The sequence below is a fragment of the Galeopterus variegatus genome, unplaced genomic scaffold (genome assembly GCF_000696425.1).
Source record: "Galeopterus variegatus unplaced genomic scaffold, G_variegatus-3.0.2 Scaffold1123, whole genome shotgun sequence".
NCBI lineage: Eukaryota > Metazoa > Chordata > Mammalia > Dermoptera > Cynocephalidae > Galeopterus > Galeopterus variegatus.
This window is the reverse complement of record NW_007727234.1, coordinates 249,372-266,152: the sequence shown is the minus strand read 5'-3', so window position 1 is coordinate 266,152 and position 16,781 is coordinate 249,372. Positions and strand designations below refer to the sequence as shown.

Sequence of the window (16,781 nt, the reverse complement as noted above, 5' to 3'; positions counted from 1 at the left end):
TTGGGTTTTGGAGTCAGGCAGCCCTGGGCTCCAACTCTGGCTCTGCTGTTCACCAGCTATGTGACCTAAGTCTCAGTTTCCTCATCTGTAAAATGGGAGTACGAGCAAAACTTACCACGTGGAATTATCATAAAGGAGAAATGAGATGTCCATGAAGTCTTAATATACTGTGTGGCATATAACAAGTGCTTAGTAAATGTATGAGTATGTATATATGATTGTGTATTGTGGGTATATGAATAAATATATAGGCGCTGTCTGTACACACCTGCCTTTGTAAATTGAAGACCCAGAATGGAGAGAGACGTGTGCATAGCTTAAGAAAAATCACAAATGTTCATTTTATAATTAAAAAACGAATAAATAGGGAAACCATTGCTTCAATATAATACAATGTTCTGATGGGATACCAGACTCAGTTCCGAGACTTTACATCTATTAACTCATCTGATCCTCATAATAACCCTTAGGTAGATACTGTTATTCCTGTTTCACAGATGAGGCATAGAGACGTTAAGTAACATGCCCTCACGCAGCTAATAAGTGGTAAATTCAGGAATCAAAACCCAAAGCATAGCCACCGAGTCTATGCTTTTCACCACTACAGGGGGAAAAGGGCTCGATTCAGCCTCAACCACAATCATGGTCCTTTCTAGATCTGCACTATTAATACAGCAGCCACTAGCTATGTATGGATATTTAAGTCTAAATTAGTTAAAATTAAATGAAATTAAAAATTCAGTTTATCCATCGCACTAGCCACATTAAAGTGCTGAACAGCCAGATATGGATAGTGGCTACTGTATCAGGCAGCACAGACACAGAACATTTCCACCATCACAGAAAGTGCTGTTCTAGCTAACTCTAGAAAGTATTACCAAACATAAGACACAACAACCTCGACAGGTACTGCATGGATTTATTTTTAATTAAATACCACTTCATAATGTTATTTGCACCTACCACACACACTTTTTGAACAAATAAGACATGCCATATTAGTCACAAAGTTAACAAAATGTAAGCATCCACATAGAATATATTCTAAGGTGACTTCATTTACACAGATCTCAGAGCAATACACATGTAACTTTTTTTGTCTATCAGCCAGTGCTGGACTGATCACATTTGGAATTCACAAGGCTGCAGGGCGGATTCCCCATCACTACCCTGATGGTCGTCCTGTACCCACACAGCACCGTCAAGCTGGCTGGTTTCCACTAGAAGAGCAATGGAGATGTCAGTCCTTCTTTCCCTACCCAGTGTTCAGTTCCATGCTGCAAACTCCCCTCCACCTCCCACATAATCTGAAGCTTAGTGTGATGGCATCATCAGACCTGTAGCTTCTTGGGCTGAGTCAGGGGGCTCCCATCTTCAAAGGCACCAGTTTGCAAAGAACTTGTTCTAATGTCTAATCAGGGAACCCAGAATCCCAGCCTTTAGAAGAGGGGAACACAGTTGGGGCAAAGGAAGAGGAAGACCAGAGAAGAACTGAAGCGTAAACCCAAGTCTGGGGCCTGCTTTAGGTACTGGCTACTAGGAAGGAGATGGACGTGATACTTAACATTTCTTGGAGCACTTAAGAGGGCTTGGGGAGGTCAGAGCCAGGGGTAAAAATCAAAGAATCAGGGCTACGGTGGAAACTTGATGTTCCCTGTCCCCATCCTAACAGTCAGTACTGCTTACTGCCACCAACAAATGGTCCATTTGCACCTGGAGACAAAGACTGAGAGAACCTAGCCCAAGCCAGACTCAGAACTCTAGAGATGGTGCACCGCATCAGCTTTCTTCCAGACTGCTCCAGTGACCTATGCCCACTGCCACTCAGGAAACCACCACAGAACTTTCTGCTCAGCCCTCTCATAGCTCAGCTTCATAGGATGATGTCCCAAACCTGAAGGCAAGGGAGCTGCCCAGGCCCTAGCAGCAGTTCCTGAGTGACACTGTCCCCATGATCTGCAGTGAACCTGATATTACAATGTACTTTTATCCACTCATCTCAAGAAAGCTGGCTGCCCCAAGGATAAAAGGCCCATAACAAAGGGAAGGAAGAAGACAGTAAGGTTGGGAGCACATACTATGCTGAAATTATTACCAATTATCTGGGTTTGACACATTTGAATAGATGCCCTGCTCACCTATTCTTCATCTACTCTGCTCTTACCCCCAGCCACAGAAAAATCACTTGGGAAATGAGGAATTTCTGAACAGTAGCAAAACCTGATTTTAATTGCCCCGCTGTGTTTTGTTCTTATGGGCTTGGAGCTTGACCTTGAAACGTGACTTACCCCTTGATTCTTCTGTATACCGAAGCAGCCCTCCTTTTTGGTCAGTGCTGGCCCTACCATTCCCTTTCTAATGAACCATCAGAGGTTCCCATGATGGCCTTACTTGCTATGCTGTGCTTGAATCCTAGGTAGATTTGCCACCCATCTGTAAGTGGGGACCAAATCACCTCCAGTTCTGAATATCCCTTGGAGTTCAGGGCCCAACCTTTAGCAAGGCCCCCGCAACACATCGCCCTTCACACTATCTCGGCCTGCCCTGCCAGAGTATTCCTGGGTAGTGTCTCTCTCCCTGCCGGCCTGGAGGGCAGGAACTACGTCTTGTCTTTGTAGTTTCACTCTCCAAAGGCTTAACACGCAGTAAATGCCTCATAAATATTGAATTGAATTGATACCCACCCTAAGGGGGAGAAAAGCTCATTGTCTGATGCCTTCTTAGGCATTTAAGACACAATACAGAAGTGGTTAGGATATAATACAGAAGTGGTTATCACAGGCGACAGATGTCAGAGTTTTTCAAGTCAGTGTACTAAATCAGTATTAAGCACAATCCATAAAGATAAACGATCTATTAACACTGTTATCTTGCCTACTGGTTAAGGGCTGCCTAAGGAGCACTAAGTATAGTTCTAAGTAGTAGTCACTGGATGGAGCAATGCCACAGATCCTATGGGGATTATTCAACCTGCCAAAAGAACCCCAGAGAGGAAACAGAATTAGTAATTCTAACTTTCTAGCAGGGGTACATGGGGCCCTGGAGTTTTAGCAGACCATCTTTTCCTATTATTACGCTTTCCAGGTGTGTGACCTCTGGATGACTGGCATCAGAACCACCTGGGGTGCCAGTTAAGAATGCAGCCTCTTGGGCCCACCCCAGTCCTACTTAATCAGAGTATCTGCAGCTGTGGTGTAGGAATCTGCCTTTTAAATAAAGTCCTTGGGGATCCTTTGCTTGTTAAAGTTTGCAAACCTCTACCTGCCATTCTCAAGTCAGTCTAGGGGAAGACAATCACGTATGTGGCCAGAAAGAAAGCAACAACCCCATTTTTGAGGGTATTTGCTTCTCCCAGACATATGTACATGGGAATGAGGACCCAGAGAGTCTCTATGGACTCTGAGGAAAGTAACTAACACCTCCAGCTTGGCCTGTGGATGTGCAGAGGTCCTACTTAATCAGAGTATCTGCAGCTGTGGTGTAGGAATCTGCCTTTTAAATAAAGTCCTCGGGGATCCTTTGCTTGTTAAAGTTTGCAAACCTCTACCTGCCATTCTCAAGTCAGTCTAGGGGAAGACAATCCCGTATGTGGCCAGAAAGAAAGCAACAACCCCATTTTTGAGGGTATTTGCTTCTCCCAGACATATGTACACGGGAATGAGGACCCAGAGAGTCTCTATGGACTCTGAGGAAAGTAACTAACACCTCCAGCTTGGCCTGTGGATGTGCAGAGTATGGAGAGGGGCATGGGGCTGTCTCTGAAATGAGCACCCCAACCTTCCAGAGGGCACTGGTGTGCAGGAAAAAAAGGAGCACAGACAACAGCCAGGCTTTCTGGCCAGCCTTTTATAACTGTCATCGCCTCTTGTAAGACTAAGAGGGATTTTTCTTCCTTTCTGAAGAGTCATCGCCCTTGCTCCTCTCCTTCTCCCCCTTCTTCTAGAAGGCAGATGTACATTTCCAACAGGCGAATGACAGAGTGTCCTGCCCAGGGTCGGCCCACGGTGCCATGTGAGGGTGGCATGGCTGTTATCACACATACAGAATCATGAGTGGGAGGGCTAGAGACGAGCATGCACTGGGGGCAGGAAGACTAGACTTACAGATCTCCAGCCTTTCACTGGAATTGAAAAGTAAGAGTGGAATCTCTGCCTTGCTTTGGCTCTGAAGAGTGTGACGACCTTTGGCCATGGACTGAGGAAGCTCGCTTACCACCCTCTAGGATGGTAAAAAGGCTTTGCAAATCCCACTGGGTTCACCCAGGCAGAGGCTGAATTCCATACTGCCCAACTGGAATACTGTTTTCATCCCCACCCTCACCCTCATCATTTGAAATTTCCAAGACCAAGATGACATATCCTTTGCCAGAGACACAGGCTTTCCAAGATCCCCATCCACAGAGTTCTCAGTTAAAAAAAATAAGACTTGAAAGGCAAGTTTTTGAATTAAGGGTAAACCACTGCCAGCCTGGCTTGTTGAACGGTGATAAATCGAGGGAAGGCAAGTCTCACTCAAGGTGGGCTCATTCCTTCTTGGTGTGTTCCAGGACTCGGTAGGGAACTCCAGAGGCGCTTCTGGAGCTGTGTTCTTCTTGCATGACTGGCAGTGTGGCAGGAGCGTAGATCTCAGAAATGCTGTCGTTGTTTTCCAGGGCCCCGTAGGAAAAAGAAGCTTTGAGGTCAGGCTGGACAGTCATCCCCTTGTCATGCATGTTTTGCATACCTGAAATGAAATCCATTTCCCACAAATGGTTACGTGGTAAGGGGCCAAAGGAGGCTTCAGCTACCTCTATATCACCACAGACTAATTATAGTGCTCAGGAGCTAATCATGTGCATTGTCGATTCCCTGAATGCTTTAGATTTCAAAGAGAATACCCATAAATATACACGAGAAATATTACAGTTGCTAAGCAACAAGGGATGAATCTTCAGGAAATATGCACATAGAGCAGCCACTGTCAAGAGGAGCTACCAGTTGACCTAGAATGAGGTGGGAAAGCCTGTGTGGGCCCCAGGTGGAGTGATACTAGCACTGTGCTTTGAACATGGTAGATGCCAATACTTTACTGCTGGATTAAATCAGGATCCAGAAAACTTCATTGTATCGTTGAGGGAAGATGGTAACTTTTGTATCCTGGACAGACACCTGATGGTGACAGATGCATCAAGATACTCAAAGGGAGAGTTTTGACCTTTAACATTAACATCCCTGGTCGACAAATAGGGTCAGGTGCAATTTTGCTTATGACTTCTGGGCAAATTGATGTTGAATTTCTACTTACACCTGAGGGCAAAGGCTTTAATCTTTAATTCCTTTACCCTTATTCTACAGTTCCCCTATTCGGGGGGTCTCAGTTACTTTTGAAGTCAATTCATTTCCTGCCAGGGAATTAAGACCCCTCAAATTCTCTGCCTGCAGGCCAACTCATATGAACTTGAATGAAACTTAGATGATAATAACATCTGACACCTGACCGCTTCATATGCCCTAGGCAATGGGCTAAGCACTTTAAATAGTAACAAAAATAACGATTATGGTGCACAGTGTTTAGTTGGTGGCACACACTATTCTCACAGTTATAAAGTTGTATCACCTATGATCCTCATGAAGACTGATAAGGAAATGAGGCTACTGGAGGTTAAGTAACTTGCCTGAGATCACACAGCTGGTAAGTGGCAGGGCCAGGGTTCACACTCAGGAGGTTTAAACTCTGAAACCCACACTACTAACCGAAATGCTGTGTGGACTCCCTATACACCTGCACTTAATCCCCAAACAAACCTATGACAGAGATGAGCTACAATCCTCATTTTCTGGATAAGAAAATAGATTCAGAGAGGTGAAGGAACTTGCCCAAGGTCACACAGCTAATGAGACAGAGCTGGGATCTGACATCAGAGCCTGTGCTCTTATCCACTCTGCAAATGGCCTGGGAAGACCCAGTCTGCAAAAGGCCCTTTGCCTCCATATTGCATAAGCCTTAGCTCATGGTCATTTGAAGGGCACAGTTTAAGGGTCTATGGTTTGGACTTGGGCATGGGGGGAGATGAGGGGTTGCCTATTCCTCAGGGAAGAGAGTTGGCTTACCAGGTATGCTTCAGCTTTCAGATTTTGCCAATGCCCTCCAGCCAAAGACCAGCAGGGATACACCTACAGTCTCACAACTTTGGGTTTACTGACTCATTGCAATGGGGGAGATGCACACCATGGGGAGCCGTGGTGTGTGTGAGTAAAAGGGCATTAGAGAGGACTTAAAGGATTTGGGCTTGGGTTAGGTGATTTTGTGGAAGGTTCTAGAAAGTGAGGCTTTGCTTTGGATTAGATGCTGTCAGGAAGCAGGGATAATTCTGTAATTGGGGGTCTTAATAATTCTTATCTAGGACAGAGGACTAGATTGAGGCTAGATCTGCGATTGGTAAAGAAGCAAGAGTCTCTCCAATTAGCCAGGATAGGGGGATGGTTGGTCCTTTCTGTGACTTGGTCAATGTTCATGTTTTATCTATGTTCAGATGTGTTCATGTGTGGGCCTGTGTGTATCATGATTCATCGCAGTCACAGAGTGGCCTTGTCTGCTGCTGATGTTCTGTGCATTTGTTTACAACCAGCCGGAGAACACCACAGCCCAGCTGAGTGCCAGGCCAGCTCCTGGAGGTCAGGGGCTGCTTTTCTCGTTAACATTTTTAAGAAGTCTTTCAGGTGCTTGAATTACTTAAAGCCTCTTCAAATTGCAACGTGTAGTGAATTTTTAGAATTTGAATACCTCTTGAATAGCAGCTTCTGCTCTGTTGCGAAGATACCAATCTAGATGGAAAAAGATCCTGATGCAGACCAGAGAAATCAAGTGGCTAGAAAAGCAACTTGGTTTAAGCTTAGATTATTCAACAATTTTATTCTGCATAGTCTACCTGGCACCAGGTCAAACAAGTGTTTGAAATTTTCGCCTTTTTTTTTTTTAAAGCAAAAGGGAAGTGAAATCAAATTTAACCAGGCATCTACCATGTCCCAGACACTATGCGTGGGGCCTTTACACTTATGATCCCACTATCCTGAAAGAGGAAACCCCAATTTACAAGTGAGGATGAGAGGCCCTGGGCAGTCACCCAGCAGGTAGGTGGTGAAACTGGGATTTGAATCCAGGTCACCAGAACCCCAAGCCCATGCTCTGCATAGTACAGAACACGTTTAATCACAAGTGTCCTGACAAGCCACGGCAATAGGGCAGGGTCTCCCTTCTTCAATATCTGACTTCCACTGGTCACAAGATACAAAGAGAAAGCCAACAAGCCACACACACAAACAGGCCACAGAACGTTGATATCTAAGGTTACCTTAGGTTACCTTCTATGTTCCACCAGAAAATACATCTGTATATATGTATATACAAATATTTATATAGATATATACACATACATAGTATATAAACACATAAACACACATATACATACACATACTTTCACACACAGAGTTGACACCTCACCTATCTGGAATTCAGCTATCCAGCGCCCTCATCTATCCGGAACACAGCCGAGAAACAAGGAAGTAAGCAAAAAAGGCATCTGAGCAGCCAGATTAGATCTTTAAAAAGTCCATGCACTACAGCTCATGCACTTAACTCCTAGGAGAAACCTTAGGTCCCCAACTCAGAGCTCATTCATTTTAATTTTATATGTAATTTGAACAAATTGGGCCAAATGAGAGGATCGACATGGAATTGCCAAACTCAGGCAGGCTGGCAACACTAAGAATGACAGACAACAGCTTAGTAGCAAGAGATGAGAAAATAATATAAAAAGTAGACACATAAACCCTGGGGCCATTTAATGTAGCAGCACCCCAGTTAGCCCTGAGAACACACCTGCATTATGCACTACGGCAGAAAAACCGCTCTTGATTAAGCCATACTCTATGCCATCATGTGTTTGTATTTTGTTCATTAGACTGTGTTAATGAAGGACAGAGGGTTGTGCTTTAGAGTTTCATCTTATATATTTTTAAAATAAAAAATAATTTTGAGTTAAAGTGTGAAAGCTAGGGGTCACCGGCAACCTACAGAATTTAGGTCCGCAAATCAAGCTGGCATTGGCCCAATGTCTTAACTTTTCTGTGCTGAATCCCTTTAGGCTGGACAGGCACTTTCCAGTTTTCCACAAGCCCTACCACTCCCTATCATGCAGTATTTGGCTGAAGCACATGTTTATATTACTGTCAGGGTTTCAAGGCATTTAAGCTTGTGCTTCTCAGTATGAACACTTAGCCCCCTGGAAAATTATGTTTTCCAGAACAATCTACTCCCTTGTAGAATCCAGGGAGTGAGGTTCTAGTATTTAAATTTCATTGATCCTATTTTCCTTCCCCTCTCTGATCATTCCATTCCAACTAGATGAATGGATTTTTCCATTTGCAGGCATGAAGCCTGGTGCTGCAGATCCTAATTACATCCAGCGTGAATCAGGATTTTCTTTCCGAGATCCTGAAATAGACACAGAAACAGGCAAGATGTGCTCAAAACCAACAGAGGTGCCTCAGCCATTGCTTCCTCTTTTGCACAATGAGATTTAAAAAAAAAAAAAAAAAAGACAGTGAGAGACCAGTCACACACAACGGCACAGCACGGTGGCTGGTTGTCTCTCCTTCAACAGGAAGTAGCAGTCATTCTATATGGATGGCCAGCTGGACCCATGGGGTTGGGCTGTTACCTGGCATGGCATCCATGGAAATGTAGGGCTCAAATGGAATGGCCTTCTTCCTGTTACGTGTGATTAAGAAGACACCCAAGAATGCGATGAGGCACCTGAGGAACAGAGATAAGAAAGGAAGAGAAATAAGGCCAGGAGTGAGGTCGGGGAGGGACGCTTCCAATCCCAGGTGGTGAGGAAAGGTCAAAAGGCTGCTTGCAGGCTGCAGAGGAGGGCTCACCGCTGAGCACAGCAGCCTGGGGAAGCTGCTGGGCCTGAGATGAGAATAATGACAGCCTCAGGAGCAGCCCCACATGCCCTGCACTCCCCATTAGCTGTATCAGAATAAAGCAGACTCTCCTGGGCTGAACTTCCATGGTTCTTCACTTCCATTTGGCCAGTATCCTCAGAATCTTGCCTTTAAAAATGATTTTTTTTTTCCTTTTTGTCTTTTTTCGTGACCGGCAACGGATCGCAACCCTCAGTGTCGCGCCCGTACCGGACCGGGACCGGCCACGGGATCGCAACCCTCGGTGTTGCTCCCACCCCTCGCTCAGCCAGTGAGCGGCCGGTCTGTATGTGGGATCCGAACCCTCGGCGGGAGCGCCACCGCGCTTCCCAAGCGGCGCACTATAGCAGTGCGCCACTGGGCCGGCCCCAGAAATGATTTTTTTTTTAATTAAAAAATTCTTTATGTGGGCCGGCCCGGTGGCGCACTGGATAGTGCAGCGGCGCTCCCGCCCGAGGGTTCGGATCCCACATACAGACCGGTTCCCGCTCACTGGCTGAGCGAGGTGCGGGCGCAGCACCGAGGGTTGCGATCCCATTGCCGGTCCCGGTCCGGTACGGGGGCAACACTGAGGGTTGCGATCCGTTGCCGGACACAAAAAAAAAAAAAAAAAAAAAAAAAAAAAAAATTCTTTATGGCCTGAATTCAATCACTGCAGAAGTATAGAAAATAAAAATTAGCAAAAATTGGAAAGCCCTCATACTCCTGGGTGACACTTCCCCAGGTAGGTGTATATTTTTCTGGAGTATTTTTTGTTTTTTTCTTTTCCCTATAAACAAGCATTCTTTCTGAAAATTGAGATATAATTCACATGCAATAAAATGCAAAAACCCTAAATATGTGCCTAGATGAATTTTACTTGTGCATACACCTGTGTGATCACTACCCAGGTCAAGACAGAGAACATTTCCATCCCCATCAGAACGTTTCCTGTGCCCTTCCCCGTTCGTGCCAACTCTTCCCCAGACATGACCACCACTCTGAGTTCTGTCACCATGTATTAGATTTGCCTGGTCTTGAATTCTTGTAAGTTAAGTCACATAATGTGTGCTCTTTTATACCCGGTTTCTTTCCCTTGATAAAATACTTTTAAGATCCATCTATTTTATTGGGTGAATTAGTTGTTCATCATTTTTAATTGTTGTGCAGAATCCATTGTCTGAGAATATACCAGCATCTTTTTCTCCCACTGTCCTGTTGACAGACATTTAGGTTGTTTCCAGTGTGGGCCTATTATGAATAAAGCTGCTATAAATACTCAGGTACAAGTCATTTTGTCAATATATGTGCTCATTCCTTTGGGGTAAAACTCTAGAAGTGGAATTGCTGGATCGTGGGGTAGGCCACACTTTAAAAAAAAGTTCGTAACTTTTTTTCATTAATGTATCCAAGACATGGTTCTATGTTAGTACATATAGACAGGCCTCAATTTTTCAGAATGGCAGCATGACACTTTATTATATGGATATACTGTAATTCATTTAACCTGTGTTCTACTGCTGGGCATTTAGGTTGCTTCCAATTGTTAGCTTATACAACTAATTTAAAAATTAATAAATAGCCCCATACATGTGTTTTTGTGTTCCCCCTCAAGTATTTTTCCAAGATTAATAACTAGAAATGAAATACTGCATCAATAGCTATGCTCATTTAAAATTTTTATTGATGTTGCCAGACTGTCCTCTCACATTAGAGTACTGCTGAGTGTGGTAGTGGGCTGTCCCTTCACCCGCTTGCCAACATGGAATATTATGAACCCTGTTAGTTTCTGCGAAATGATGGTATCTCATGTAGCTTTAATGTGCATTTCTTAGATCTGAAGTTCAGAGTCTTCATGTGTTCAATTGTGATATTTTAGAAATGACAAGGAAGAGAAGAAGGGGGAAGGGGAGAAAGCCCTTTGGGGAGTAAAATGCCACCTCTGAGGACAAAGCTCCAAAGCCCAGCAGCTCCCCTGACTCGACAGGATGGCTGAGCAGCTGAAGCAGTAACAGGGAGAGAGGGATCCCCTGCCCCGAATTCTACGCACAACACCCTGGGGCCCACGGGCAGGAGGGAACTCACCCCAGCGCAAACATGCAGATGTGCAGCACGTCCTCCCCAACAAAGTCCAGGTAAAATATTGCGCCTACAGCAGCAAATGATAGAAAATACCAGTGAGCTGTTTCCAAATCACCCACTTGCCAGTCTGTCTAGGATTTGGCTATGCTCTCTTCCCTGCAGGAAACCAAAATAATCGAAAAACATGACTGTGCCTGGTAAAATGTTAGAAGAATGGAATAAAAGTCATTTGTGCAAACAAGTTGCCTTTGCCCCCCTCCTTAGGCTCCTCTTATCTCCGTCTTTTTTTTTTTTAACTTTTTATTCTGAGATAGTATTAGACTTACAACAATTGTACAGAGTTTCCATGTTTCCTACTGCTTCCCTGTGCCATATCTTCCATAACCTAGTGCACGATCAAAGACAGGACAACGGCAGTGAAACAGCTCTACTACCTACAGACCTCATTCACCAGTTTTCGCACATACTCCTCCACCTGCTCCACTCTTCCATCCCACCCCCACCGGCTTCGTGCTACATTCCTGAGCTCCTGATTCCCTGCCTGACCAGTTTCTGACTCAGCCGTACTGTTTGCTATTCCTTTCTACCTCGACCAGTCTTCACCCTTTTTGACCTTCTTGCTCATCACTTAGCTTCCAGCTGCTCCGGGTCAAGGCCCCACTCGATCCTTGGTACTGCTCACAGCGCAGGCCTCGGAAGGCTGTGCGCCTTGCCTGCTCCTACCTCTGTGAATGGGAATCGGGGCAAGTGGTGTCTCAAGAGCGGTGCAGAGCACATGGCTTTACAGCCTGGCCCTCTTCAAAGGGACACACTTGGTTCTTATGGGACTTTTTACTCTGAAAACTTTAGTCATCACTGCCATTTAAAAAACAAATAAACTTTTGCAGCCTCTGTAGCCACCTCAGAAAGAAAATGGAAAACAAAACAAAACAAAAAAAACTTAGGGGTGGAGTAGGAGGAGAATATAGTAGCAACCGCTTACTGAGCACCTAAGCCACTGCATATGCTTCACTGAGCACCTAAGCCACTGCATATGCTTCGCATACTCGCGATCTCTAAAAATTGTGTAGAAGGGATTTGTGGCCACTTGGGCAGCAGGGGCTGTGGAGCTAGCAGATGATGGCAAAAACTGTGAGAGAAACTTTACGCAGGCCCCACAAGCAGGATGGAGCAGCAGACATTTGGACTGCACATACTGCAGTTCTGGAAGGTAAGTGTTGTTACTCCCATTTTATGAATGTGGAACTGAGGCTCAGAGAGGTTAAGTAATTCTCCCAGAGACACACAGCTAGTACGTGCCTGTGCTGGGATGCAAATCCAGATCTCTGTGGCCCTAAATCCTGCACATTCTCCACGCAACCATACTGTACCACTCTGACAGGCAGTCAGCCTAGTGACAGAGGCAGAGCCCCCTCCTTCCACACCGGGATGGTGCCCCTGCTGCTAAGGCAGAAGACAGAAATCTAGCAATCGGCCACCCTTACCTGCTGTGATAGCAACAGTTGTGGATAGAATGTAGCCCACGCTCGCAATCAAAGAGGAGTCGTACATCTGTGAGGCTTGACTTAAAAACCTTCAACACAAAAGCACTCTGGTCAGTGGGCGGTGGGGACATCAGGAAGGCTAAGGTGAAAGCTGACAACAGCAAGAGCCTGGTTCAGAGCAAGAAGACTATGCATGAAGGAACATGCCTTGGGTTTACATGAAGGCCATCCTCACGGTGCAGGGCCCCATGCATCCCCAGGTCTGCGTTCACACCTGGCACCCGTCCTTCCCCCAGAAGCACAGCCTGAGGCCCAGCCCCCTTCCCCAAGTGGGCCACGCCTTCCTGGTCTCACACCTTGGACCCCATGGTTCTTGTCACCTGAAGCCCTTCTCCTCAGCTCTGCATCCCCACCCCACGAGAAAGAACCATTCCTGGTCTCTTCTGTACATACCCCAGAAACTCTTACAGCACTTATTACAGCCTGCCTAGTGCTGTAATTTTTTTTTAAAAAAATTTTCTTCTTAATTAAAAAATGATGTGATTGCTGCTATATATATATAGGAAAGGAGAAAATTAGAGTCATTCCTAATCTCCCCAACTATGATAAACACCACCCTCGTTTTGGAACATATTCTTTGTCCTTTCTCTGCATAGCATTTCAGTTATTATTGCATGTTGCTTATATCATAACATATTCACCCCTCAATCGCACTTGCCTGTTTTCCAGCTGTCCCCCCACCCAGGGCTGTGAGTGCCTCGAGGGCCTTCAGTGGACTGCACTGACCAGGTGAAAGGGATACTCCCTAGGAGGCCAGCAGGGGTGCCCAAGTCATCCCTGTAACCCCAGAGTGCTCAGCACAGAGCCTTGCACTGGGCAGGGGCTCCCTGGTGATGACTGTAATTGCTGTAGTAGGACTAAAAATAATAATCAAAATAATAATAGTAAGGACAATAATTATAGAAGCAGCTAATATTTGCTGGACTTTCTCCTAGGGACTGTTCTAACAGCTCTACATGACTGAGGTAGGGACTGTTGCTTTCCTCACTGCGGGTGAAGACTCGGAGTCCTGCAGAAGCTGATTAGGAGGTTGTAGGGCTGAGTGGTGAGGGCTGTGGGCCGGGGAGCCAGCCGCCTGGTTCAAATCAGCTCCACCACTTCCTCTTAACCTCTATCCCTCAGTTCCTCATATGCAAAACGGGGATATCATCATCTACCTCCAAGGGGCGTTGTGAGGACCACATGAGTTTGCTCTGTAAAGCACTGAGAATAGAGTCAGGTGCACACTAAGCACCTGGTCAACAGCAGTTCTGCCCCTGGGATCTCTCAAGACTACGACGTAACTGGTGGATGGCAAGCCCAGGCCTGAGCTCGGAGTCTGACCTTCGCAGGCTGAATCAGCCTTGCCCACCCCACTGAGTCCTATGTACCTACGCAGGTTTGTCACCTGCAATATTCCTGGAGTGCTTCCTTCCTTCCAGGCCCTCACTGGGCACAGGGGCTCAGCCGTGAACAAGACAGGCCTTGCCCTCAGGAATGCTGTTTTTCACTTAATTCTTATGCTTAGAGAGAGAAATGGGCACCTTGCTCTTTTACTTGGGAAGATATGGGGGAGCTATCTTGAGGACAAGAATTGACGATTTTTATTTTGCATCTAGCAGACAATTAGGTGCCTCCTGGGGATGGCAAAGCTTCTTCTGAAGCCCCCAAAATATACGCCTGCCTTGGAGAAGATGGGAAGTGAGTCTGTTCTGACCACATATTTCTCACATTTTGAGTCCCCTCCAGGCTGTCTTTCAAGCAACACAGAGCCCTTCCACACGACAACTCAGCAAATTAGTAACCCCTCTGCACACTGGATGCAGTGTGATCTGAACGTTATGCCTTCCTGACAGGAAGAGACCTACATGCTGAGGTCCAGCAGGAAAAGAATTTGCAACTCACGCAGCTTGGTAGATGGCGGTTGCCACCATGCACACGAACATCACGTAGAAGATGGGGTAGTCGAGCTGCAGATTCCCTTGGATGGACAAGACAAGCATCCCGGCCACGGCCTTGACCGTCACCACCGTCATGGAGCCTGCGGATGGTGAACAGGGTGTGTGGGAGCCTCAGGGAAAGGCAGAGTCAGACCCTGACAGTCAGTTTATAACCTCAAAGGACCCGTGAAGAAGATGGGAGGGAACACGCAGAGTCAACCCAGTGGTTTACTCGGTGAGAAGGCGCCGCGTGTACTGGGTCTCTACTTCTCCCATGCACTGCCCGTCATCTGTGCTGATACAACAGGGAAGGGAAGAGAGCAAAACCCCAACAGCTGTTTGCAAATGTCGCTTCTAATCTCTACCAGGATGGGCAATAAGGTCAGTTCTCGGAATCTCAGAGCACCCAGCACTGCACCTGCAACACGATGGTAGGCCAAAGGCTCTCCTGATGGACAAATGAGCTCGTTGAGTATCAGTCTCACAGCGACCACAGGAAAACACGTGGTGCGTGAAGGGCTCGGGAGTCACTTCAATGCTGAGTCACTTGTATTTTTAAAAATGTTTCTTTAAACCAGAAGTCTCCAGTGTTTTAGAATGCCCACCCCATGCATCTGCATGTCAGTTTTCAATATATATGTGCTTATTTACTTTAAAGTTATAGTCATGTAACACTGTACATTTATGGTATGTACATTATAAAACCCGTGCAGGAAATATGATTCAAAATGTGGAAAAAATTATGCAAATTCTATTATTTTCTTCCTGTGTTGTGTACCCAGTGGACTATTTTGCTCAACTCATTCTAAAGACTGTCACTTTAGGGGCCGGCCAGTGGCGCACTGCTACAGTGCGCCACTTGGGAGTGCAGTGGCCCTCCCGCCGAGGGTTCGGATCCCACATACAGACCGGTTCCCGCTCACTGGCTGAGCGAGGGGCGGGTGCAGCACCGAGGGTTGCGATCCCGTTGCCGGTCCCGGTCCGGTGCGGGCGCAACACTGAGGGTTGCGGTCCGTTGCCGGACATGAAAAAAGACAAAAAGGAAAAAAAAAATAAAGACTGTCACTTTAGGGGCCGGCCAGTGGCGCACTGCTACAGTGCGCCACTTGGGAGTGCAGTGGCCCTCCCGCTGAGGGTTCGGATCCCACATACAGACCGGTTCCCGCTCACTGGCTGAGCGAGGGGCGGGTGCAGCACCGAGGGTTGCGATCCCGTTGCCGGTCCCGGTCCGGTGCGGGCGCAACACTGAGGGTTGCGGTCCGTTGCCGGACATGAAAAAAGACAAAAAGGAAAAAAAAAATAAAGACTGTCACTTTACCCAGTGGTATGGAAATGACTTCTAACAATAAACCCGATCAGACCCCCCCGACAGAACAGGGATTGAAAGAAACCACCCCCAGGTATGGCACAGATGAGGCCCCCAATCAGGCTGAACCACTCCCTTTCCCATGTGTCTCAGCTTCTGTTTATTTAGCTTTCTCCTGCCAACAGCCCATCACACACGGTGGCTTCTGGGCCCCTCGGCCACTAGACTACCGTTTCCAAACATCAGCAGCCACTTGAGGCAAACACTCGTCATCAGCTGTCCTTGTTAGAGAGAAGGGGATGTGCCAACTGCCTCAGAACTTTCTGGCTTTCCTACTCTCCAGGAGAAGGCGCCTCGGGACTGTGATCCTTCCAACTCACTCTGAAAACAAAGCTACCAAGGAACAAGGAACTGATTCATGCTACAGCATGAATGAACCTCAAAAACACTGTGCTCGGTGAAAGAAGCCAGCCACGAAACACCACGTACTGTATAATTCCATTCATATCAGATGTTCAGAAAGGCAAGTCTGGAGAGACAGAAGGCAGATGAGTGGTTGCCTGGGGCTGGGAGGAGTGGGGATGGGGAGAGACTGTTGACGGGCACAGGGTTTCTGTAGGGGGTGACAAAAGTGTTCTAAAATTAGACTATGATGATGATGCACAACTCTATGAATATACTAAAATACCACTGAATTGTATGCTTTAAACAGGTGAACTTTATGGTATGTCAATTATATCTCAATAAAGCTGTTCAAAAAAAATAAATCAAAATAATGCAAATGTCTTCAGTGACAGGTATCTGTGTAGTTATGGCCTGTCTCTGGGGTGGGGCTCGCGGTGGGAGGACAGAAGAGAAATAACATGCTCTGGGCACCTGTGTTCCTCTCACTTGATCCCCTCTCCCCCTGCGACTGGGATGCTCCCATATGTCCAGCTTTAGAGACAGGATAGTGCGGCTTAAAGAGGGAGAGTCACCAGTCTGA

The 16,781-nt window shown here is 46.3% G+C and overlaps 1 protein-coding gene across 2 annotated transcripts in view; it reads right to left on the bottom strand.

The window, feature by feature from the left end:
• Positions 1 to 3,651: 3,651 nt before the first annotated feature.
• Positions 3,652 to 16,781, bottom strand: part of NIPAL3 (NIPA-like domain containing 3) — a 49,118-nt gene continuing 35,988 nt past the window's right edge. The window contains exons 8-13 of one of the 2 annotated variants that reach the window (XM_008574971.1): positions 14,456 to 14,591; positions 12,512 to 12,600; positions 11,031 to 11,094; positions 8,699 to 8,793; positions 7,480 to 7,511; positions 4,654 to 4,722 (exon numbers count right to left, since the gene is read on the bottom strand). In XM_008574971.1, coding sequence (XP_008573193.1) covers positions 7,495 to 7,511; positions 8,699 to 8,793; positions 11,031 to 11,094; positions 12,512 to 12,600; positions 14,456 to 14,591 — 401 coding nt within the window. In that variant the 3' untranslated portion in view covers positions 4,654 to 4,722; positions 7,480 to 7,494. Of the gene's footprint in view, positions 4,723 to 7,479; positions 7,512 to 8,698; positions 8,794 to 11,030; positions 11,095 to 12,511; positions 12,601 to 14,455; positions 14,592 to 16,781 lie in introns of both variants that reach the window. The other variant, XM_008574970.1, reaches the window with a different exon arrangement.